We start from the raw sequence: 25,920 nt of genomic DNA on the forward strand, positions 1-25,920 counted from the left end.
GCTCAGCAGCAAAAGCGCCTGACTGGCAAGCGCAAGGTCGTGAGTTCGGTTCCCGGTACCGGAGAAAAATAAAAAACAAAAAACAAAAAACAAAAAAAAAGATGTAACTCAAAACTCACCCACTTAAAGTGTATCATTCAATGGACTGCTCAGGTCTCTCCTGCCATGGCTACTGCTAAGGTCACAATGCCTTCTCCTACCACTCCACGGCCCCTTCTGCTGCTACAGCTTCTATAGTCTAAGGTGTCATTATTTCTACTGGGATCAAGTGCTGTTTTTAACAGGAGAGTTTCTCTAGTATTTGGAGGCCAGATAAATAATATTACTTTTTATATTTCCTACACTGTTATGAACTCTTAGTTTTATAAACTTAGAGACATAATTTTATTTAAATGAATATCCTTCAATATAAGCTACCAAGTTCTTTTTATAAAACACATTTTATAAATGTACACTAAAAATGTAAAAACTTCTACTTTTTAAAAGAATCCTTCCCAGTTAACTGTTACAAACTTCATAATTGTGAGATAAAATTGAATTTGTAAATAAGATATCATGCAAATTTAAAAAATATGAGAATGTGAAATAGCAGAAAATAAGGATAATAATACACAACATCATCAACCAGGAAGCTTACTTAATATTTCCCAACATATTTATCCCTACAGAAAAGATTGTTTTAGCTGGGGATACAGCTCAGCGGCATAAGCGCCTGCCTGGCAAGTGCAAGGTCCTGAGTTTGATTCCCAGTACAAAAAAAAAATTGTTTTATAACAGCAACACCCTATAACCAATCTATCCTTTAGTTACATTGAATTTAATTGCTGTAGTAAAGATTATTTAGGGAACAGAAGACACTGATTTTAGGAACATCTTAGGAACTACACATTGCATGAAAATATGTTGAAGCTGGGAGTGGTGGCACATGCCTGTAGTTCCACAAGGAAGGCTGAGGCAGTAGGATTGCTGTGAGTTTGAGGCCAGCCTAAGCTACAAAGTGAAGTCAAGGCCACCTTTGAACCTGTCTCAAAAAAAATATGTTGAAAAGCACTTGAAGTAAGACATACCAATCTGCCGAACAGGTGACAAGTTGACAGCATATTTCACTTCGATTCTCAAAGACAAAGCCGAATCTGTTAATCTAGTTTTTAAAATGCAAGAACAGTAAATTCTGTTTACCTAGAAAAGTTTTTCCTCATGTAACTATTTACATTTTCAATTATCTTTTAAAAACCTTTTAATAAAAGCATAATTCTGTCACAGACATTTGGAAAATAAGTTTTATAATCAAACACAATTCTGTCATATGGTCTTACTTAAGTTTTTTGTCACAGAAACATTTTTACATTGTTTTAATTAGAATGCATATAAATTTCTATCCTGAGCTTTTTTCACTTCACATAGTTTGAATATTTACTTGTATACTCATAAATTATTTTATTGTGTTATAATACATAGAGGATGTGCCATAATTTCATTATTCGTTATTATTAGAAATGTAAGCTCTTTCAGTTTTTTCACTGTTAATGGTTGAACCACACGTAGGAGCTTTTGTAAGGGTGTTAAGCAAGCGAGAGAAATAGAAAAGGGCTAAGTGTTAAAAAAGGTACCCATGGGGTTCATGGGGAACCTCATACAGGAGGTTCCTCCTACAGGATCCTCCTACAGGATCTGCAGGAGGGTTCATAAATTCTCATGGTATCTCATGGGCAGTCACTGCGACTCTTCATCGCACTAGTTTTTACCCAACAGTTTCTTGGCACATTCAGTGCAAAACTACCTGGGCAGAACTACACATTATAGCGTGTCACAGATCTTCAAGGTTGCCTCCTCTAAATAACTGAGATCATAAATTTCAAATCCACACGTGCTAAAGGAGTAAAATATTTATACTTTATTTTTATATCTCAAACTCTTATTTTCTCCTATCAATATTGACACCACCTACGGCATTTAATGTTTGTGTAATCTTCTAGTTGAAAATTGGCCTTATTCTCATTCCCACGTCTGGTATGAATCTTCCCAGTTAAGTGTTACAAACTTCATAATTGTGAGATAAAATTGAATTTGTAAATAAGATATCATGCAAATTTAAAAATATGGAAATTTAATTAATAGCGACATGGACTATTTCACAATTCAGAATTGACTGAATTATTGACTTGAAACACCTTCATTGGGTAAAATCTGAAAACTTACAGTCCAGCAGGAAAAAAAGCATAAGGCTGCCAAGACTCACCTCAAATGTGTCAGCCAGCCAGTGTATATCTGTAATTATATTCTTATGACCGCTTTCTATTGAAGAGACAGCGCAGTGTCTGATATACATTGCTTCTTTGTTACTGTCTGGTTCAAGGAGAAACATAGGCTGAAGAAACGTTAAAAGAAAGTTCCACTTCAGAGAGCTGATGAGTGAATGCATACTTTCCTGACTGTTCCAGTTAAAATTAAAAACTTAGAAATATAACTGTTCATGAAAACATAAATTAATGTTTTTATATACTATACATATATTTAGGTAATAGGATTATTGACTTTCACCTTCAGTTTAGCCCAAGAGTTTATTTCTAAATTTCACATGTATTGTTGGCGTATTGGCTAAATAATCAATGGAACATTCCATCCTTTTTTTGTTTGGTTGCAGTGCCAGGGATCAAATCCAGGCCCTTAGGGCAAGCACTGCACTCCTGAGCCACATCCCAAGCCCAAGATATCCATTTCTTCAAGGACTATTTTTATGCATGTACAGAAGCCTACCTCTTGATGTTATAGGCAGCTGAGTTAGATAGAAATATTATAGGCAGTCACATAGGGCCAGGCCCTCAAAGGAGCCAGTATGGAAGACAAGATACCTTACAAATGGAGAGGTGGTGCTTGCTGTGGGCCAGATCTCAAGACAAAAGATCAAACATACTCACAGGCATGTGCCACCCTAGGGATAGACATCAGGGATTGATATTCTAAACAGGTAGCAATCACCTTGAAGAGTCACTGATCCAACCCCTTACAGGAAAAGCCCCTGTTCTGTGTTCATGCCCACTTGTTACATGACTTGCATCCCCATTTGATACCAATTCAATCAATTTTACCTGAACAATTCTTACTGGCTGACCATAGTTTTGTCTCACCTCATATCCACCTTGTGATTTCCCATTTTTCCCATACCTTGGACCCGCCTCACCTCGTGGTTTTGCTCTATAAAATCCCTAGAAAAGGCAGAGTCTGGGGCAAGCCACTCGGGCCTCCCTTCTATCCTTCTCTTGGACAGAAGCTTTCTTTCCCTCAATAAGCATATTTTGCCCTTAACCTCCGTTGTTCCTAAAATTCATTCTTCTATTTTAGAGAACATTAACTCGTCCCAGATATTGTTCAGGTTGGGAGTTTCTATTTTCCTATATCACTACCATTAGTTGCTAAGAGACCTGTCAGTATTCAGGCTGAAGAACTGGGACCGGAGGGATGGGCAATGTAGCAGGTACTTGAGTTTGGAGTGAAGGAATCTTATTCAAACACTCTTAAAACAGAATTTACAGCATCAAAAAATCAAGGCATATATATATTTTTTTTGATCAGAAGGGATTGTAATCCCTTCATTTTATACAGGCTAGATACCTGGCCCTTCACTCCAGAACTCTTTCAATGGCATCACCTTAGTCATTGACATGGTTTCTTCATTTTATGGAACAATAGCCCAGGCCCTAACATGTGAGATGGATGATGCAACTTGTTTTGTTGCCTTTTTAATGAAAGGCCCGTATGACAGTGATTTAGAGCATGTCCAGGAGCAGATGTGAAGGCTTGGGAAATAATATTTTTTTTTTCTTTCTTCTATTGAATGTTTGTTAAGTTTGGCAACTCTGTTACGTACTTTTGAATAAATTCTTGAATGGAAAAAACAAACTTGCAAGAGACAAATTATAGATGCCAACCTTGAGTGTAGCTTTTTTACTTCCACCACCGCCTGCTTTGGTACTTTCTATGCGGTCTGCATGTGCGGTGATATCCCACAGGACAACCTAAAATGGAAATAAATGTTATTATAACATTTTCAGGAAATAGCTGATTGGATCTTAAATGATTTTTTTTTTAAACTACTGTTGGTATCCAGCTTGTTAAATCAGTCACCTTAGAGGAAAATGAAATCTAGCCTGTATCATAAGTAAAGTAGCAACTTTTAAAGCAAATATAAAAAAGAATGTTTCCTTCTCTCCAAAAGCTCCTCAGCACTTTTATTTTTGGGTTTGTAGTAATATGGGTAATTTTTAAAAGCCAAAAAAAATATCATGTGCTGCCCTTTGCTTTAGAAAGTTTGTTTCTCTGTCCTTGGGAGTGTTCAACTCTAGGGACAGCTGATTTAGACCCATAGAAAAAAAAGGTTTTCCAAAACTCTTCAGAATTAGGGCCTGGGATATAGCTCAGCAGCACAAGTGCCTTGTCCTGAGTTTGATTCCCAGTACCAAAAAAAAAAAAAAAGAGAACCACATTCTTCAGAATTAAATTCTTCAAGATTAATTACAAATAACCAATTGCTTAGCAACAACAACAACAGCAACAACAATAATAATAATAATAACAAAGGAGGCTGGTAAGTGATACATTCTATTTGATTGAAGGTTATAGCCCACTCTGAATTTACATATACCCGAATGGTCATTTTCTTGAAAAATTAGAATAAAGTAAAACACTAACGTAGATGAGTTTTCAATAACTGAGTAGATAAAACACATAAACATTAAAATGTCATGGTTACAGAATTATGCATGGTTTTATTTTTATTGTGTATTTAAAAAATATTCTACAGGAGTTGTGATGTTTTTGTCATGAACAAAAAAAGCATCTCAGGATTTGCAGGGCTTAGAGAATGATCTCTGGGTTGTCCTCAGTTACCATTGAATGAAATTGGGGAAAAAAATTTGTTTCTCTGAAAAATTTTTTTCTGGATAAATGGGCATGAAAGCTGCAGATATTTAAATTTTCACCAGAAGGACGTTTTCCTAACCACACAAAAATGATCATCTACCCTTTTAATCCTCAAACCTGCTGGATCAAAATGAATTTCAACTTAAATCACAAAGCACCTTTCACATTTTTGTTTTACTTGTGAAAGGAGGATGATATCTAAATTTTATAAAATTTATACAATTTAAAGAGGAAAGGAGAAAAAAGCAAATATACATATTGATAGGTTTTTATAATTCTTTTAGAGCCCCTGTGGCACCACCTACTGGAGACTATATGCCATGGCCAATATGGCACTAGCCCTTAGAGGCCATGAGCTAAACCCCACCCTTCTTCCCAGAGTCAAATTAGGACTTCTTACTCCCCTTTATGTAATATCCTATTTCATCTTCCCATGCTCCCACCAAATGCTAGCCTGCAACGTCAGCTAGCCCACCCCCTAATCCCCGCCTCCAGCCTGACCATATATTATCATTGTTCTCTGCCTCTGCCCCTCAGAAGACTCGCTGCCTTTCAACCCCTCCCCTGTGTAGTCTTCTCCATGCCCACAATAAAGGCATTTTATTGTTTTATTACTTTCTGTGCTACCGGCCAAAATCTATCACATATATAGCATGCTGAACTGATGAACTGAGCACTTGAGTTCAAAGAATGACCAAATAAAACCTTACTGCAGAGTGTTTTCTGTGTGAAGAAGCAGCTAAGGTACCTGTCCATTTATACAGCCTCCAGCAATGATGTTAGGGTCACTCGGACAGAACTTGAAGCAGAAGATATCGTCTGGGCTCTCCAGCATTAACTAAGATAAACACCACAAATTCAAGAAAAGAGGGAGAAAACCTGTTAAGATCAAGGCCAGCAAATGTAAAGACAGTGAAAAGTGTAATTTTATAGCACAGGCATTCATAGTGCATAAGCAATGTGCACTAGAGTCTGTTCTTGGAACTCTACCTCTGGAAGGTACTTTCATTAAGTTTTATCATGGACATGGACGTACCTGTGGGAGTGGGTACACTGTCATGGGGATTCAGGTCTCTTTCCTCACCCACCCAAAGGGTCGTAATTAACGAGGCCTGTTATAATTTGTCCAAACAAAAAGACTGTGAAATCAGCGCTTCTAAAATGTGTGGCAGATAAGCTGTGTGAGGGCAACAGGATCCTTGTCTTTATTCCCTCCTGTGTACCAGCCTGGCACATAGTGTGCACTCAAAAACCAAAATTGACTGGATGAGAGAATGTGGAGTTATTGCTGCTGAGAATAATCCACTTTCAGAATAACATAAAGCCCAGCAGGAGAAGAATAAGCATGAAGGAATACTTATATTAACAACATTTAGCACCTATGCTGCTATGTTCCTACCAAGCAGAATTCTGGCATTATTACTGTTCTTCAGCTGTAGCAGCCAGAAGAAAAACAGGTCTTAGTAGGCTATTCATTTGCCACCACTGAGCTACAGCTATCCAGCTAGAACGGGGTGAGTTGTCTTGGTTTATTTGGTATTTTGTGAATTCTAGAAAAATCTATACTTTTGAAAATAAAATCATTTTATTATCTTTTTTTTAAAAGAAAAAAGATAATGAAACAAAGTTTCAAAACAGGTGAGTAGGACAGTTACAATAGTTGATGCATTGTGTATTTTATCTTCCTAGTAGTTAATCAGAGTACAAGATACAGGCGTGATATCTTGTCTAAACATATTAGAACAAAGCTATCTTTTCAAGGAACTAAGAGAAGCTAGCTGTATAACTGTCTTAACTATCTTGTGTGTATGCTTTTGAATAGAACAAAGACAAATAAACCATTTGCTCTCTTCCTTAAAAATATTATTTGCTTGTCTATTAAGAGTTATTTTTTAAAACAGAGAAAAAGAGGGTCTTGCTTTCCTCTTCCTAACTGGCCGGAAGGGCAGCCAAGCTTTGTGGCGAGGAGTGGAGTGTGGGTCCATGGAGCAGACGTGGCTGGGCTCCCGCGGGAGAATGGGTCTGCTCTGTGCTAAGCAGGCTGACAGTGAGGAGCCAGAGATCTGTCATTTGACCTCTGGGTCTGTAATAAAATGTCTAGAATTTAATGCAGCTAGACTGCTTTAATTCAGATGAACTAAAGAAGAGCGAAGAAGAGGAAGCTCAGGCTTATTAGGGAAAGCCTTAATTATGCGATGTCTAATAGAAACAAATCGATTATCAGGAGATTTAAGGCACTGAAAAGCCATAACCTAACACTAACAAGCACTTACCAGTAAGCGGAAACTGGAATTCTGTGGAACAAGTCCAGCCGTCAGTCTTATTTTATGTGGGTTGTTACATGTTTTGACTTGGTTTGAGTGGGTTTTTTTATGTGTGTGTGTTTGGTTTTCATTAAGGTATTTAAAATTGGAAAATTTCATACAAAATTCAAAGTTTCTGATTTTCTTGGCAACAAGAGAGCTGAAAAGCAGCTGCCACCACCCCCCACCCCCGCCCCGCTTGGTATTCACAGGCATCTCTACTCATTACCATCACCTAGTGGTGATCCCTGGAATTGAGGAAATTCATGAGAAATTCTGCTTGCATCTGAGCAACCAGTATTTAAATAAAGCCCATAAAAGTTTGTTTTAAAAAAATATTTTGAGCTACATGTGCATGCCCATAACTCCATCACTTTGGGAGGCTGAGGCAGGAGAATCCCAAGTTTGGGCCCAGCCTGAGCAACTTAGTGACTTACAGAGATCCAAATCCTCTAAAAACAAAAACAAAAACAAATCTAAAAAGGGTTGGAGATGTATTCCCTGGTTTCAATCCTCACTACCAGGGAAAAACGGTTAAATATTGCTTTTATGATCTTTTTTTCAGTAATATATTGAACTGATTTGTTCAATATATCACTTCAAGAAACAAAGTATAAATTTTAGTTTTGTTCAAACGACAAGTTCTGCACTGAAGACATGCCAACTTTACAAGGGTTTACAATATTAATTGATTATAAAGTGCTTTAAAATAAAACACAGCTAAAGATACATGAGAAAGTAGTACTTGAAGGTTTTAGGCTATGTGGGCAGTTCATTAATTACCTGAGGATGTATGGGGTCAGAGAAACTCCAGAAAAGAATCAGTGATGGTTGCAACAACAATTTCCCAGAAAAGTGGACTCTGTCTTCAAAGGCAAGTCGCACAGCCACCGACACTGCTATTAGCCCTGATTAAAACACAAGTAGAAATTAAAGTCAGCAGCAGCTGTCCATGGTGGAGGGCCTGCAGCGGGTGCTCTTCTAAACAGTCACGGTTCATTTCCATTTTGCTGAGATTTGAGTGTACATATTCCAAAGGGGAGCAAGAGCTTTCTTAGAGCTCTGCTGTGTAACGGTATCCCTGGGCCGCATGTCATTCATCCAGCTCTTGCGTGTGGGTGGTCCACAGTGAGATGTGCTGTTAGTGTAAAATGAATAGTGCACTTTGAAGATCAAGTGAGGAAAACAATGTTTTGTTTCTTTTTTATGAGAAAAGAGCCAGTGGGGAACGTGAGGGAGACAACCCTTTTCTTGGATTTACATTCACACATTTCTGTTCCCCTTAATTGCGGAATACTCTCCGAGGGTTATGTTTCCTGTTTTTGCCAATAATTAGAGAAGGGGAATTAGGAAGGGGGAATTCAGCCCGGGAGCCCAACAGGCCCGTGTCAAATCCAGGCTCTGCACTGCCCCAGCACAGAGAGCTGAGCAAGACAGTTTCCGGAGCTGAGCTTTGATCCTCTCAGTGTAAACAGTTGATAAACGAGTGCATTCCACGGGGTGGTTGGGTGGGGGAGGGACACAAGGCAGCCACGGTGTGGAAGCACTTGGCAGGTGCCTGGAACTCAGCAAACAGAAGTTGCTTCATTGAAATCGATCTAGTTTATAATTTTATACAGAAAAGCAGCACTATTTCAGTGTCAGCACAAAAGGGAATCCCTGTCGTGTCCATCTCACCGTAGATAGTTGGATGCCATGAGACGCAGGTAATCATTTTCTCTGTTTGGCTGTGCAGGTCAGTGAAGGACTGGTACTCTTTCAGGTGGGTATCAGTTTTGTCCCCAAAGGTGCCTTCTTCTTCGGCCAAGGACTTCCAGTCATCAATAAATAGGTTCATAATTTCATTTTGTTGCAGGGCTATTTCAACACTATTTTATTTTTAAGAAAAAGCAATTAAAATGTTGGATGTTAGTATTTAATGATGCATTTTCGCAGCGCTTCATGTATGTTGAACAAAAATAATACTTCTTGGTTATATTTGGTAATAATGACTGACCCCAGGTGAATCAATGACTGAGGAGGAAAAATCTCATGGCAGGATGCTACTCAGAATTTCTTTCAAGAACTGGCTGTTCAGTTGCCAGGAGTGTGCTAGCTGCCAGCCTCTGGCAACCTCCTGGTCTCCCTCAGGTTCCGAGGGCAGGCTGCACTGTCTCCAGCCGGCAACTGAGCAGGCCAGTGTCCCACAGGCCGCCTTCTGGAGGTCCTGCTTGTTGGTTAACAATTCCTCAGAACCTCTCCTTGCCCCATTTTGCTTCCTCTCCTCCAGTTTTCACTGTGTGACCCTTACAAAATCTCTACTGCTAAGCTGCTCTCGGGTGCTCCCTGGGAAGCCCAAGCAGACACAAAAGGCAATTTTCTAAGGCATTTTCAGTGCTAAGTGATCACTTATGTGAAATGAGGAGAGCTCAAATATATACAGTGAGTATAAATATGTGTGTATGTGTGTGTGTGTATATACATATACACAAGCATGCATACACATACACATGCAAGTGCACTCCAAAAAACAAATAAGAAATTCTCACCAAGGGGAAAGGGAGATCTGGAGTTGAGAAGTGTGCATGATTGTGTGCGTAATGGCACCGGGCGGTTTTAGTTATCACAACGCCACAATGCGTGGGAACACTGTACTTAATTCCATCCACTTACCGCAGTATATGAGGCAGTCCCTAAAACGCAGAATTATAACTCAAAAAACGCTAATGTTAAGGAACGATAGGAATGCTCGGATCATCTCTTAGTAGTCCAGGGACCCTGGTTTGACAGGCTCTTGCTTTTAAATAATTACTATAATGTCTATTTGATAGGTGTAGTAAACCGTAAGAGTAGTTTTCAATTATGAATTTGTTAAAACAAGAAAAAGCTCTTTATCTAGACAAGTACATGTGGACACGAAATATCCTAACAGATTATCCGTAAATATAAAAGGGGTCCCATCTGATGCCTCTGTCACTAATCTGTACATCCCGCCACAGCTTAATTGGTTAAATTCTTCTACTTTATCATTCCAAATAGAATGGCAGAAGCAGGTCCTAGGCCCTTGTGCTTAAAGTGTGGCTCACGGGTCGGCGGTGCCAGCTTGGCCGGAGCTTGTGAGAAAGGCTTCACTCCTGACCTGGGTGTCGCAGTCTGAAGTTTCACAGGACACCTGGAGGTATGGCACCGTATCTTTGACTAACTCTGCATACATTCAGTTTCAAGGAAAATCCTTAGCATCTGCAGAGCTGTATTCCTTTCTGCTTCAGCTGGAAAGCAGAGGCATTTTATTCACAAGGGACAAGTGGGAGGCAGAGCTTTAACTCTGGTTTCGGTGCCTTCCTCCCAACCAGAACACGGCAGTGATTCTCAGCGGGAAGTGAAGCCGGCGCTTCCCTCTGGTTTCCAGTTTCTCCATTCCCAGGAAGAACCTTGTGGTTCCTGAGAGTGAGAAACCCGGGTCTGGCAAAACTTGTCCGGGAATAGCACTTTTTTTTTTTTTAAACCCCAAATGGTTGCTTTGTGAATCCCTTGAAAGTTTTTCTTACCGTTTTTTCTTTTGCAAATAATGATTCTTTTAGGTATGGTTTGAATAAAATTTAAGTGAAAGAAAGAAATTCTGAAAGGGCTTTATTTCAGAACAAAATCAGGCTTCTATTAATTTAAAAATATTAAATAAACCTTAGACAATTTTAAAGCTGGACGTATAGCAGTGATATAAACGTGGGTTTCTTATTTACTCTTTGGGCCAGTGTTATTATAATTCCTGTGTTAATTTTCCCTTTTTCTTTCTATAGTGCTTACTTTGCCTTCCTATATCTCAGGAAGGAAATAAAAAACCAGTCACTATTGGCTTTTTTTTTTTGTAAATAAACATGACACTTGAAAGGGGAGAACAAAAGCCCAAGCCTAATGATAACATACCATGTAGATAATTGAAAACTGGCCATTGATTTGACCATTTATTTCATACCTTTCCTTTTTAACTTCAAGGCTAGTCTTTCCTAGAAATTGATCAGATGCAAATGGACCTCTCATTTTTAAGTTCTTACTAGGGAAACTTTAAATGATTACTTAGCTTTGATATGGATGTTGTGGTTTTGTCATGTGATTCTTGTGAACCTAGGTAAGGTGGTATTTTAATTATAATCAATGTAACTGTGCTTTGACAGGACTAAATCCATTCCGAGGTCTTGTCTGGTAACACAAGCTATAACTGAGCTCAGTGGTTGATCTGTGGTCACACGGACACATAGATGAGCACTGATACGTGAATATGATGGTTAGCATTCGGGGCTTTTCCTTTGATGGCTGAAATCTGGAAACGGACTAATCCACCTTCTGAACCCACAAATACCACTGCCTGCGACTGCCATTGGAGACACAGCCTGCTGGACTCCACTCTGAACATTCATTCACCCACTCTCGTGTGGCATGAGTTACTGAAATCTCTTCCCGAGTCCCTTGTTTTATTGCTGACAACGTGATAGCACCCACACCCCACTGAAGTGCCATCATGAAGGGAGTGAAGGACTACTGGTCTCCAGGACAACTTGGACAATTTCTTCTCTGGATTCATGGTGTTTGGTTTGTTATTAGCGCTCTGCCCAGGTATTTTTTTTTTGAGACAGGGTCTCGCTATGCAGTTCAGGCTAGCCTTGAGCTCACTTTGTAACCCAAGCTAACCTTGAACTCGCAACCATCCTCCTGCCTCAGCCTCCTGAGGGCTGGGATTACAGGCGTGCACCACCATGCCCGACTGCCCAAGTAATTTTTTTAAACCTATTTTTGCCTATATTTCTTTAACTTATTTTTGCTTACTCTGCTTTTTTGTGCATTGCAATAAACTGTTTAATTTGAGAACTATTTTTGTTTAACTTGACTTGTCATTTGATTAGAGGAGAAAAAGTCTGTTCTGAGAAGAATTATAATACTTGAGTTTAAAGTGGTTGCCAGGTATCCGGGAACCTGACCACTCTTCTGGGACCATTGTGACACAGGAAAAGAAATTTAAAGTTTTCTTATTCCTGTCTCAATGCAGCATGCTCCCTGTGCATGAGTGGCCAATAGTTTATGCACTCTGGGTGATTCAGTGAGTTTTTGAAACAGATCCTCTCTAGGAATAAGTGTCGACTTTTTAGAATTGTTATAAAAAATTTTCAGTACATTTAATTCAGCCTAAAAGACTTAGTGTCTTCTTAAAAGAAAAAAGCTTATTTTAAGCAATTTATGAATGTGACCACTGCATTTTTAATTTTAAAAAGAAATGGAAACCAACCTCTTCAGTACAGCTGGCGGAATATTTCACTATTATTCCCACTGCTCTGAATTTTGTATCAGCTTGATAAGACCCCGTCAAGCCCTTTCTCTTGCTTGGAAGACCCAGGACTCTGACCAGGGTTCTAGGCAGAATAGGGGTTGTTTTGAAGACTTTTCTCCTTCTGACCCAGTAAGAATTGCAGTCAACCCCAAAATAAGCGATAACAGTGACATGTTCAGAAAGGACGTCTGAATTGAATTCAGGTTCTCATTTACAAAGATATTTTTGCAAATAGTTTCATCATCATAATAATTATCCTTATCATCCTTAGCTTGCTCATTCTCATCATCCTGTAAAAGTCAGTGAAGCTTAGAAGCAGAGAGGGAGAGGAGGGGAGAAAAGACCTTCTCATAATAAAATAAACCACAGTAAATACAAATATAGACTGAGCATCCTTAATCCAAAAATGTGCACCTGCTTGACATTGACACGACACTATAAGTAAAACATTCCATACCTACAATTATTTAAAATACTGTATAAAATTATCTTCAAGTTCAATGCATAACATATACATGAAATGAATGTCGTGTTTAGACTTGGGACTCATTTCAAGGTATCTCATCATGTGTATGCAAATATTCCCGCCTCTTGCACAACAAAATCTGAACTCTTTCGGTCCTAAGCAATTTGGATACGTTATGCTCAACCTGTAATTGTTGACTTGCAATTATGAAAACATCCTCACACATTCACTCAGTCACACTGTGTTTGGTGTTTGGCATGGCCCTACCATAGAAGGTCTAGGATATTTTTTAGCAATAGAAGGGTAAAATATTTCTAAACAATGTGAAGAATTTATGAATGTGTGATATGTTTATGCATAGTTGATAACTGACTTCATGGCTTCCACCTTAGAGTTTCTTATTAAGACTTAGTATTATAAGTAAATATGCATATTCTGTGTTGTATTTTTAAAATTTAATATATATATATATATTTACCTTGTGGACACATTGTTCAGAAAATCAGTCAACGATTTTGATTGTCCAACTCTTTCTTTTTCCTCTTCTGAGAATTCTCTTGCATAATATTGTGTACTAGCATTTTTGGGATATGTCCTAAAATATTAAAAATAGATAAAAGAAAAGCAAATATAGGTCATTATAGGTCAAAAGTTCATCTTAGGATATTACTTTATTTAAATTCTATACTTGAATTTTTTCCTTTATCCTAGGTAACAGATAGTGACCATCATTCAAAGTCTACCTGTATTTCTCCCTGACATAATTTCAAAGGTCTTCTTTTGTAAAATTTTTGCTATTTAGAAATCCTTGTAAACTTATAGAAAAGTTATGAGAGGGTATAAGGAACTCCTGCACACCCTTCACCCAGATTCATCAATTAGTAACATTTGCCATACTCACTTTATTGTCTCTTCTCTCTATTTCATTCTTTCAGTATTTCTTTTTTTTCTGTCTTTTTGAGACAGGGTCTCATTATGCAGTTCAGGCTGGCCTTGAGCTCACTTTGCAGCCCAGGCTGGTCTCAAACTCACAATGATCCTCCTGCCTCAGCCTCCCGAGTGCTGGGATTATAGGCATGTGCCACCATGCCCTGGCAGCTCTTATTTATTTTTAAAATGTGATTGTTGTTTTTTTAGCAAAACTGTTATTGTTTCAACTTAAATCACATTCTAAACATTGAGCTTGTACTTTCAACTTCTGCCTCAGTTTCTTTATTTATAAAGTAGGGATAATGGCCCCTGCAAAGGGTATTTGTGAGGCCTGAGTGGATGTGTAAAGCGCTTAGAACGCCTGGTGTGCGGCCGGAGCATGAAGCATTTGCTCTCACTGCCGTTGCTCTTTGAAGCTGTCACGAGTTGTCACGCTTTCTTCCATTACAATCACACTCCAATCTTCTCCACCTCCCACCAGCTACTGATGGTCTGAGCTTAGGAAGAGGAACCAGGATTTTCCCAGTCTTCTAAGTTTGACTCATTTGAATTCCTTTTGCTTTACTTTCGGTTTTGTGAGTCAGGGTCTGTCCCTTCTTATCACGTGCTTATTCCTTCTACAGCCGTCACTATTATACTCAACCCACATTCACTGAGAGCCTAGTTGAATGTGTCCAAAGTCTTGTGATTGGGCTCGCTGTCGTTGAAGGCTTACTGTCCCTTCTAAGTCTATCTGACACCTTCTTGGGACTTGTTTGTACCCTTGTAGAAACACAGCAGAAGTCTTGGGCTGGCTTGGCTTAGAAATTGTCTCAAACTCTAAAGTTCTTTGGAACATATAGATTACCTCTCTCCTTTCTGTCTCTCTCTTACTTCTTGGTGTTTATGGATATCTGATGCCCCCTTTCCCCATTAGGACTTGATTACCAAGCCTCTGCACTTCCTCTGGTTCTATCCTCTCAGTTCATGTATTTTCCTTGTTTCTGATCCAGTTTTGGCCCAATCTTTGCTGTCCGTGTATATGTGCCCTGACTTTAACATTGCACTTCCATGGTCTCTGAACTGGTTTACATAGGTTTGAAAGGCCTGCCTCTCCCATAATGCAGTCTATGCTTCTGTCTCTTGATTCTTTTCCACTCTCTCCCTGTGTATTTCACGACTCTGAAATTAAATACACCATTATACCATGCATGTTCCCTTAACTTTGTCCTTTTCCTTGCTCCATTCCTCCCCGCCCCCCATCTATTTATTAAGTACCTGCCAGGAACCATGCTAGGAGTTAGAGATCTAGCAATTACAAAAAGACAAAGTTCTTCTTCCATAGAGCGTAAGTTGTAAGGATTGTGGGGAGAAGAGAGACAGTGAAAAATACAGCATTAAGCGGTGATACAACCATGATAAAAAATAGACTAAGGGGACAGCCAGTAATAGGAGTTGTTGCCTTTATCTGGGCGTGTCAGGGGACGCCTCATTTGAGCAGAGGCCTGAGTGAAGGAGGGAAAGAGTATGCTGTATAAAGGAACTGTAAGTAAAAACATACTAGGCATGAACATGTTTGGAGAATTCAAGGAGGATTGGATGAGTTAGAGGAGATGTGAAAAATGAGGGGAGAAGGAAAAAGAGGATCTAGATCATATGAAGCTCTGTAGGTCCCTTCAGGATGGAAAACCACTGGGAGACTTTCATAGGTGACATGATGTGACTTATATTTTAACAGGATTACTTAGCTCTCTTACAGAGAATACAATGTAGGAGGGGAAGGATGGGTAGCAGAATACAGTGAACAAGAAATATAATAATTCAAACAAGAGATAATGCCTTGGTCCAGGCTGAGAGCAGTGGAAGTATTTGGAGATATACCCAGCAAAGGCCAAGGTCTTTGTTCTCAGTAATTAGGAAAATATCCCTACTATTTCTTGAGATGAAGAAGATTCAAGACATTTCAGATTTGCAGGCAGAAAATCAAGTTTGTGGCTGGGCAATGAACTTTGAGATACTTGTCAATGTTCAAGTAGATGGATAAACAAATATAGCGTCTAGGGGAGAGATGGAGGTTAAAACTTGGGAGTCATCAGCCAACAAATGATAGGAAACACCCCAGGACTTGAGAAAGTCACCCCAGAATTAAGTCTGGTTGGAGAAAGTATCAGAAGGAGATACCCGTGGGAATCCTTCAACTTGAAAAGAAGGAAGAAGAAACTTGGAAGAAGAGATTGTAAAGGAGATCGAGAAAGAGCTGCCTTGAGTTAGGAGTGGAATAATCAGAGTTGCCTCCAAGTGAAATGGAAGAAAAGTGTTTCAAGAAAGGAAAATAGTCAATCCTGTTAGACACTGCTGAGGAGTGAAGTAAAGAAGGTCTGAACACAGGTCACTGCACTGGGCAACCAGAGGCCCTGCTAAGACTGCTTGGATTGGGCTCAAGACGGAATGGTGGAAGAGTTAATGGAACCAGAGAGTGTGGCCGCTGCTGATTTGCTGCAAAGAAAAGCAGAGATGTCGGGTAATAGATGGAGGAGCAGAGCTATTTTTTGCCTTGATGGGATGCATAGAATTTTGTAGGTACCGCCACTTGTCTGCCTCAGCATGGAGGAGAAGGGTCACCTCAGATACCACCCCAAGGGCTCTGGATGGGTGTATCTGTGTAAGCAGTGGTCGGCCAAACAAGAAATCTAGCCAGTGAAGGCTAATTTGCACTATAAAAATCATCACTTAGGTGTTAGACTACAACAGTTAGGAGGAATGGAAATATTCCAGATGACAGATGACTAGCACCATAATTATTACCTTCACTCATTTTTTTAACTTCACAGAGTCTTCATATAACTGCATTTAATTTTCTTTAGATTTTTGATGGTATTATAAATACATAAACCCATAACACACCCACCATTTTGTCTGAGTGCTCGTGTCCTTGATTTGAGGGATTGCTTGCATGGCAACATTTTTCTCCAGTTGCTTAAGGGTGAAGTTTTTATCTGGGTAGGCTGTACATTCGATGTAGGCATCTTTTACACTGGAAGCATTTTGGTCACTGAATGTAACTGGTGCACCAAAATCACTGCGTTTTCGAGAAATCATGTATGTCACCTGCAAAGGTAACACCATGTATGTAAACAGCAAAGGTAACACCATGAAGTCTCTGGAGTAAAACGGATGTGCAGGGAGCAGTATTGGAACTCTGCCCAGATGGTCTCAGAGTTCTCTATGCACGCTGTGTTCCCCTTCAGCTCCACGGCTTTGCATCCCCACGGGCTGCACCGGGTCCTCTTTGATGGGCTGCTCTAGTAAAGCCACTCCGCCTGCAAGGAGTGACTGCAGCTTACACAGCGGCAGTGGTGGACTGGGAGGAGCCATAGGGAAGCCCCTCTTCTTGGCTGCTTTTTGGGACAACTTTAAACTGTAATTTTTTTTTTTCCACTACCGGGAATCAAACGCACGACCTTGCACTTGCCAGGCAGGTGCTGTGCCACTGAGCTAAATCCCCAGCCCCTAAACTGTAATTTCTACTCCAGAGTTCCTCTAAATGTTCAGGCCACAGCCCTCTGTAGGGCTTTTGCCTGGGATTCCTTCCATGTCCCTGTCCCACTCCTCTTCATGTTATCTTACGGGACACTGTCACAGTAAGTCACTCACGCACAAATCCTCCTCTCAGGAGCTGCTCTGGGACGGACTGCCACTGAATAAACTTCTCAGTGCTGCCATCGCGAAGTATTACAACCTGCCTGGCTTAAAACACAGTGATTTACTTCTCATAGCTGTGGAGGTTGGTGACTGGTTTCTTTGGAAGGCTCAGGGGAGAAAAGCCTGTCCTCACTTTGCTTCCAACTTCTGGTGCTGGGCAACAACCCTCAGTGTTCCTAGAGTTGTAGATACATCCCTCCCATCTCTGCTTCTTCCTCACATGGCGTTCCTCTTATCACTCTGTCCCCCACGGCCTTCCTCTTATGAGGATATTGATCAGTTTGGGTTAGGAGCCGACCCTCCTCAAATGCAACTTCATCGTAATTAATTACATCTGCAAAGACTATTTCCAAAGAGGGTCACATTCTGAGGTACTGGGATTAGGGCTTTGATGTATCTTTCTGGGGGGACAGATTCAAGTCATAACTCCTGCTTAAGAAAATTATTTTACGAAAACAAAAACAAAAAAATGTATCCCCATAGCACATATAGCAAATTATATTGATCCCTTGAGAATAAATGTTGTACAGATACAACGAGGTAATGACTGGCGATCATACTTAAGCCTCTGACCTGCTTTGTAGATTTCTTCACTGATTCTTCCTCAATTTCTTTTTCACTGCCCAAGGACACCCAAGGTTTAGAGACAGGTGGTACATAAGTAAATATTTCTTCAGGAATAAGTTCTTTATATTCTTCTTGTTCTTCTGGCACTTCTGGGGCCTACAGTTAAATAAATAGCATTCTAAAATACACGACCAAATTTAGGTTTATAGGCACACGCATATATTTTGTATGTATAAACTTTACTTTTATGTAAGTTTATTTATCACTTCCTATTTGTCTGATTTATCAGTTAATGCCTTTGAATTATGAGAAGTAAACTGCAAAGCAGAAAAGTGATCAAATATATAGAAAGAAGATAGGAGAAAAAGATAGATGAGGAAATAAGGAAATGATACATCATTAGAAAAAAGCATTTACTATACAAAGACAAAACCTTAATTTGATGAAAAAATAGAAAACTAATTTTCTCTGATTCAATGAAAGGTACTGTGACAAGAGAAATATAAACATGAGAAAGGTGCTATCCCTTAAATACTAGGAGTAAATCTTAAAACTAAGATAGTCACTTTTGCTTTATTTATTACAGTGAAAGCATGACCACCAAATAAATAACTCTAGGGAAATGAATGGGACACACCATGCTATAGTCATAAAACAAAACCTCACAAAGCAAGTATAATGAACAAAGTCAATCTACATATATAATACCTACATGTATTAATATTTATAGATCCGAGAATTTTAAAATTCAGCAAAAACCAAAAATTGTTGAATAAAAGAGACCAAGATGTGATATGTATATTTATCACAAGATGAATGTATTCATTATGTATTACTAACATACAATAATAAAAATTTTTAAAGTTGAGTAATTTATATAACATGATATAGTTTGTATGTAAATTTTCAATTAATAAAAGCAAAGCACATTATTTGTGGAGTATACATATATGGTAAATCATAAAATCATAGACAAGAAGATAATATAACAACTTTAGAATAAGTTAAAAGTTTTCCTTTTTAAAATAAGTTTTGGGCCTGGGGATTTAGCTCAGTGGCACAGCGCCTGCCTGGCAAGCGCGTGGTCGTGAGTTTGATTCCTGGTACCAGAAGAAAAACAACAACAACAACAAAAATAAATAAAATAAAATAAAGTAAGTTTTGAGGTAAAAACTCATTTTGAGTGACGACAGTATAGATACTGGTTATACTACTCCCTGTACTTTTCTGCACCTTTAAAATATTTCACAATAATAAAACACTAAAAACAGAGAAAAGCAATGACAAAAATGAAAATAAATGAAAGATTGTTTTTAACTAGAAATTATTCATTATTTTAAAATTCAGTGGCTTTCCTTTACTTTTTCTTGCTTATGGAACAACCATACAAACTCTTCTGATTCCCTTGAACAATATGACCAAACCTTCCAAATCACTGCCCTCATTTTGACCACATGACACTGAAGGACAGTCACATGAATTTCATAAATTTGTTATCTTTCTTGCCCACCTTGAATGAAGGACTTTGTCTTAACCCAATTTAATCCTCACAGTCATCCTGGAAATGAGTGCTATTGGTGCTACCATTTTTTTTTTTTTACCTTTTGAAGTGTAATCCTTTTATTTTTTTTATTTTAAAAATAAAACAAAGAAAACATATTAACAAACAGACATCCATTTGCAAAATAGCACAAGAACAACACAAGCAATACTGAATTACAGACAAGGTGACAGGAAATTAACAATGGTTGCTGTATTACATATTGATAACTTCAAAGTGGTTACTCAGGAAAACAAATATAGACATACAAGATTGATCAAATCATTAATCATGAACTGTTCCTTTCAATGAAGTGATATAAGTCAGTAATACAGCTATGTTAGCTATCCTGTATATACATACATAATTTCCCCTTCTTTCTTTCTCTTTTCCCTCTTCCCAGATGCTCTTTACTTTTGAGCAGTTTCCTTTCATTTCCCAATGTCTATCATACCTCCTAATTTTTATTCACTCTTTCAGGTTCTTACACCAGTGAGGCAATATGTTGCTTACACATGCAGGTCTGATTTATTTCACCTATGAGTATGGTCTCTAGTTGTGACCATTTACCTATAAAAGCCTCAGGTTTACCTTTCTTTATAGCTAATATTCCATTATATAAAAACGTCCATCCACTGAGGATTGGATAAAAAAATTGTGGCATTTTTACACAATGGTGCTACCATTTTAAAGAGAAGAGCCTCAGTAACTTACCCACAGATGTAGAAATCAGAGTGACTTGAAAAAGGAATGTGCGCTGGGGTGCTCTTAGGAGAGTAGGGTGCTCTGGACTCACTGTCTCCTCTCTCACTGGGACAATGAAGGGCAAACAAGCGGAGTATCTGTACCTTGAGAGGGTTGATTCCTTTCACCTCTCATTTATAGTCACCTATTCTAGGTCGCCGAGTCTGACCTACTCCCTGGGAAGCAGCTGAACAGGAATAACGACACCATATACAGATTCCTCAGAGCTGACTGCCTCCTTCCAACAATCAACAAATCTCAGGCTTGGCATGTGCTTACATTTAAATAATTTTCCTTGCCCTCTTCTGTTCCTATAATATAAAAGTTCAGCCCATACTTGAAGTCTTTGTCATAAACAAGTAGAATCTCATTTCCAGGATATTCCTGTCAGGATAAAATCAAAAGAGAAAGTTAACTTTCCACAGCCATTGCATTCACTTAGATGCTGACATAAAATTGATATTTCTTTATCAACTAATCATAAAAGATAACCGTAGTGCTAAACTGTAGCTGGTAGCCTCAAATTACAAAATTATCAGGTGAAAAAGCTCTTAAAAATACAATAGAGCCAAGGAAATTTACCGTGAAGTTTTATTTCTAGCAGGAAGAGAAAAGCATTGGTGGTATGTTCTGTAGTGTGTTTGGAGACATATGCGGCCAAAATTCTGAACAAAACAATGAAAGCGGTGGAAGAAAATAAAGGTGTATTTCTGTGATAGTTAAAACTGGACAATGACGTGCTCTTCTGTGTGCGGAAGATAACTAGTTGCTGCTGGGTCTTTGCTTTTTCACAGAGGATTGTCCAAAGGGGAGGTGTGGACAGACTCGGGTGGGCTCCAGGTAAGTGGGATGCCAAATGTGAAAGCCTCCAGTCTGTGTTATTACATACTAGGGGCTTCTTGAGGTACGACTGGAAACAAAGGGGGTGCGCTGCACTTACCTGGACAATTTTTTTGACCGGGTGGAAGTCAGATACTGCAGCTCTGTTACGCAAGTCTTCAAAAATATCTTCCTTTTTGATAAGCTTATACGGTATTTCGTCGGTGACATCTTGATCTACTCGGCAGTTGAATATTTCCTGAGTCTTGGTAGTCAATACTAAAGGATAAATTTCTGGATGACCTAGGAAAGACAAAGTGAAATTTGTACATTAAAGGCAACTGATGAAAATATTAGCAACAGGAAACACACTTTTAGTAATTCTCTTGGTTAAAAAGTTGAAGACTTTACAATTACTGTTCTTATATTTAAAGTAAATAAAACCGTTATAAGAGATACTAAACAAAATTTAAAAAGAAGAAAATAACAAAGGTCCATAATACTACCCATCAAGAAAGGACTTCTATTAATATTTTGCTCTATTTTATTTCAGTTTCTTGATATGTGCTTTATACGAAATTCTAAATGCTGCTTTTAGTACTATTACCTCACAAATATTTTTGATGGCATTAAATAATCGTTTAAAAACGTTTAAATTAACTTAATTTTGTAGCATGCCTTAAAACCATTCTTATATTGGTAAGCATTCCATTTTTCTCATTTGTTTCTAATTACTGAAAATAATTATACAAATACAGTGTAGTTTAAAATTTTTATCATATTTAAAATTTTCTTAGGCTAGGATTAAACGTGAATTTCTTGTTCCAAAGCTTCTGTTGCTTTCCTAACACAGCCCAGACTCCATTCTAGCCTGCTTCTCTCTCTCTCTCTCTCTCTCTCTCTTTCTCTCTCTCTCTCTCCGTCTCTGCCTCTGTCCGTCTCCGTTTGTTTCTATATACAGTGTTTATATAGTTTTGCATGTATAAAAAAATTCTGTAGTTTTGCCTTAGAAAACCACTAGGTGGCGCTATGAGAACCCGTGCTATGCTAGGATTAAAAAGGAGGCACCACTAAACAAGCTTTGCAGGTGTTTAGCAAAACCAGAAAACTGTCTACCGTCCAAGAAACTGAGAAAACAATGATCGAAAAAGGCAAATTTTCTATGCCACCTTCCCCCTTAAACACACGCTTCAAATTCTAATAGCTTCAAATTCCACTTCTGACAAAAATGATTTTTTTGCACTAGTAGGACCAATTCAATGCTACTTTAATACAGGTTCTAACATTCGTTCATGTAGAAGTTAGTAAACCTCAAGGGTTGTCCTAGCTGGGGTCGGCAATCAGTGACACTACATGACAGGTAGCCAACAGACTTTCTCAGGCTAGCACCTCCATACCATCAATGTAACAGACAGACTAGAAAGAGGAAGGCAGAGGCTTCGGCCAACTCCAAAGCCCGGGAGAAATGAGGAAAAGAACTGCTGCGGTTTCGGCTTTGAGGCACACACCGAGGACAGCGCCGCACGCTGCGGCCATGCTGCTATGGTGTTCGAGTGTGAGAACTTCACTGAGCCTCGAGCAGAGCTGGAGGCTGGTTGCTCCAAAGAGAGGAAGAAATGTGTCGCAGCAAATGAGAAGGTCTTGGGGGCCTCTTGAAGATGACGCGGTTCAGACGTGCCCGCCATGAGGACAATATCTACTGGGAAAGGGGCCAGGCTAGCGCCAGCCTCAGACCCAACGGTGTTAACCTCCGTGTTATTGACCGTCCCTCCCGCGGAGCACCTGCGCCGTGCCGGTGCGGTCCCAAGCCCCTTATATCATTAGCTCCTTTTATCTTCCCAACAACATTCCCCCCTGGTTAGGATAACGATCTCCCCTACTTTTTAGCCGAGGAAACCCAAGCTCACAGAGGCTGAGTAACATTTCCAAGATGAGGCACTGCGAGTTGGAACGGGAGTATCTGAGATCCAAACCGGGGTCTCTGTGTGGTAGGTTGGATGCTGCCCTTTCTGTCTAGTGAGAAGGCACAGCAGAGGCAGAAGCGGGACTTGTTCCTTCTCCATACACAGCCATGAAGGGGACGGAGGCGACATTCCATAGGACACAGAGGGGGGCTGTTATTCCAGCAGCCTGCTGGAGCAGGAGCCCTAGACAGACTCCAGCACCAGACCTGCCTCTGACTCACTCCCTCCGCCCAATTCATGCCTCAGGTCCACTGTGCTCCCCAGACAGAGGGCTGTGAAATTCCAGCCATAAACTACACACATGGGTCCTGCAGACTGAAAGAGTTAACAAATAATGCCCATACACTTCACATACTTCACCTGTGCAGTTTTTGATACTTTGTTTAAAATCGGTTGACCATATATATCTGTGAGTTTTACTTTTGGAGTCTCTTTTTATTCATTGATCTACTTCTCTATTATTATAGTATTTATAATAATAAGAATGAACATGACCATATTTTGTGACAACCCCATGGGAGGAAATGTGCATGTACTACCTAATTTGTTTTCTACAAGCATCACTTTTCAGATGAGGGAGCAGAAGTTCAGTGAGGTGAAGTTGTTTGAGACTAAATAGTCGTGAAGTGGGGAGTGATGATTTGAATCAAGGTATCTATATCTAGCTATCTATTATCTATCTATCTATTATCTATCTATCTATCTATCTATCTATCTATCTATCTATGCAATTAACTACTTGCAGAAAACAGAATAATGTCCCAGAAAAGATGTCCTGTCATTTTCAGGAGCCTATGTAGTGCTTTTATTTTTTTGTGCTTTTAATTGATGAGTTTGCTGCTTAAAATGGTCCCAGGTTACAGTGCTAAAGTGCTTCCTGCTGTTCCGAAGTGCAAGGTCTGTGATGTGACTTCCGGAGAAAGCTGGAGTCCTGGATAAGCATCATTCAGTCATGAGTCATAAGCATAAGTCTAGTGTTAATGAATCCATAACATAAACTAAATACTATCAACAGAATACACGAAACATATATTAAATGAATCAATAACATACACTAAATACTTCTTTAGCGGTTATGTATTACTAGTTAGTAAATATGAGAACAAAGGCTTGAGGAAATCTGACCCCCTAATTTCCCTAAGAATTTGGTACTGCACTGAGTAATTCAGTAGTTGAAGCAACTTTATGGAACATCCATGAGGGATGAAGATCAACTCATTATATTTTGGATCTGGAGTCTCCAAGTCCTGCATGTTAAAGACTTGGTTCCCAGCTCAGCACTACTGGGAGATGGTGGCAACTTTAAGAGGCAGGGCTAGGAGGGGGGCCTCAGGCCACGGGTGCTGCATCCTTGAAAGGAATTGTGGGACCTGGGTCACTTCCTCTTTCTCTCTTTCACTTCCTGGTCAGGAGGTGAGCAATTTTGCTTTGCCACACATTCCTGCCATGACGTGCTGCCACAGCCCCCTCCAAAACATGCCCAACTAGTCATGGACCAAAACCTCCAAAATATAAGCCCAAATAAACTTTTATCTTTTTTTGAGACAGGGTCTCACCATGCAGTTCAGGTTGGCCTTGAGATCACTTTGTAGCACAGGCTGGCCTTGAACTCACAACGATCCACCTGCCTCAGCCCCCGAGTGCTGGGTTATAGGAGTGCAACACCAAAACCTTTATCTTTGTAAGTTAATTACCTCAGGTATTTGTTACAGTGGCAGGAAGCTGACTAACATACATCTTCAACTTCACAATTACAAGTGCTATGAAAGAGAAAAACCTATTTAGGGGGAGATGGAGTCTAGATATCAATTACAAAGAGATACTTGCATAAAAATCTGAGAGATATTTACCCATCCTATATGATTAAAAGCCCAAATCTTCATCTAAGCCAACTCTGAGAAAAAGCCTCCCTTTCACTCCCCTATTTCTGCTGGGATAAAAATTATTTAGCCTTTAAAAGAAAGAACATTAGCTTGGTTGTTTAAACTGCAGCTTATTTGTTTGAAAACTCGGCCCATTTCTCTGAAATAGTAGAATCTGACCATGAAGTACAGATATTGCCAAAGAACCAGAGTTTGGAAAATACTATTCTTATAAAAGTAGTAATTTACAGATTTTATAACTTTACAGTTAGAAAAGATCTTGGGATAATCACATAACAGATTGTGAAGGTACTGTTTGATCTAAATTTATTACTCAGTGTGAAATTCTCTTTTTTATCCTTTATTAAAATCTTTATTTTTTTATTGTATATCACATGGTAGAATTTTATCTCTTCAGTACATGGTAGAATTTTGATCACTTCAGTTTACAATATTCTTGCCTGCTTACTATGTATTAACATGTTATAAAACTGGGAACACAAATTCTAAATTATATTTCCACTTACCCATGCTTTCCATATTTACTGGTTCCTCTTCCTCAGTAGCTAAAATAAAATAAAATAAAATAATATCAAATGTCCATTTGTAAATCATTACAATCTCTTACCAGACTTCAAAATATGAAACACAAATGCAAATATACAATGAAGACTTAAACTAGCTTATGAATAATTATATGCAAATAAATGTCTTTCTAAGAGAGTTATCAGTGAGATATTTGCTATGGCATTTGTTATATGGAATTATTTATATTGTAATGAAATGATCAAAAGTAAAAGTAAATCCCCCAACACTTAATTCTGC

The 25,920-nt window shown here is 39.0% G+C and overlaps 1 protein-coding gene across 1 annotated transcript in view; it reads right to left on the reverse strand.

Moving 5' to 3' along the window:
* Wdr63 (WD repeat domain 63) overlaps nt 1–25,920 on the reverse strand; it is a 57,194-nt gene that overhangs the window by 21,371 nt on the left and 9,903 nt on the right. Inside the window, exons 3-14 of the mRNA XM_005385141.2 lie at nt 25,623–25,661; nt 21,391–21,572; nt 20,730–20,834; nt 18,173–18,322; nt 16,806–17,005; nt 13,467–13,583; nt 8,901–9,091; nt 8,007–8,131; nt 5,669–5,758; nt 3,930–4,016; nt 2,240–2,368; nt 1,068–1,141 (exon numbers count right to left, since the gene is read on the reverse strand). Of these exons, the coding sequence (XP_005385198.1) occupies nt 1,068–1,141; nt 2,240–2,368; nt 3,930–4,016; nt 5,669–5,758; nt 8,007–8,131; nt 8,901–9,091; nt 13,467–13,583; nt 16,806–17,005; nt 18,173–18,322; nt 20,730–20,834; nt 21,391–21,572; nt 25,623–25,661 (1,489 nt within the window). The remainder of the gene's footprint in view (nt 1–1,067; nt 1,142–2,239; nt 2,369–3,929; nt 4,017–5,668; nt 5,759–8,006; nt 8,132–8,900; nt 9,092–13,466; nt 13,584–16,805; nt 17,006–18,172; nt 18,323–20,729; nt 20,835–21,390; nt 21,573–25,622; nt 25,662–25,920) is intronic.

This window comes from Chinchilla lanigera, unplaced genomic scaffold (assembly GCF_000276665.1).
Source record: "Chinchilla lanigera isolate Chin_1 unplaced genomic scaffold, ChiLan1.0 scaffold00022, whole genome shotgun sequence".
Lineage (NCBI taxonomy): Eukaryota > Metazoa > Chordata > Mammalia > Rodentia > Chinchillidae > Chinchilla > Chinchilla lanigera.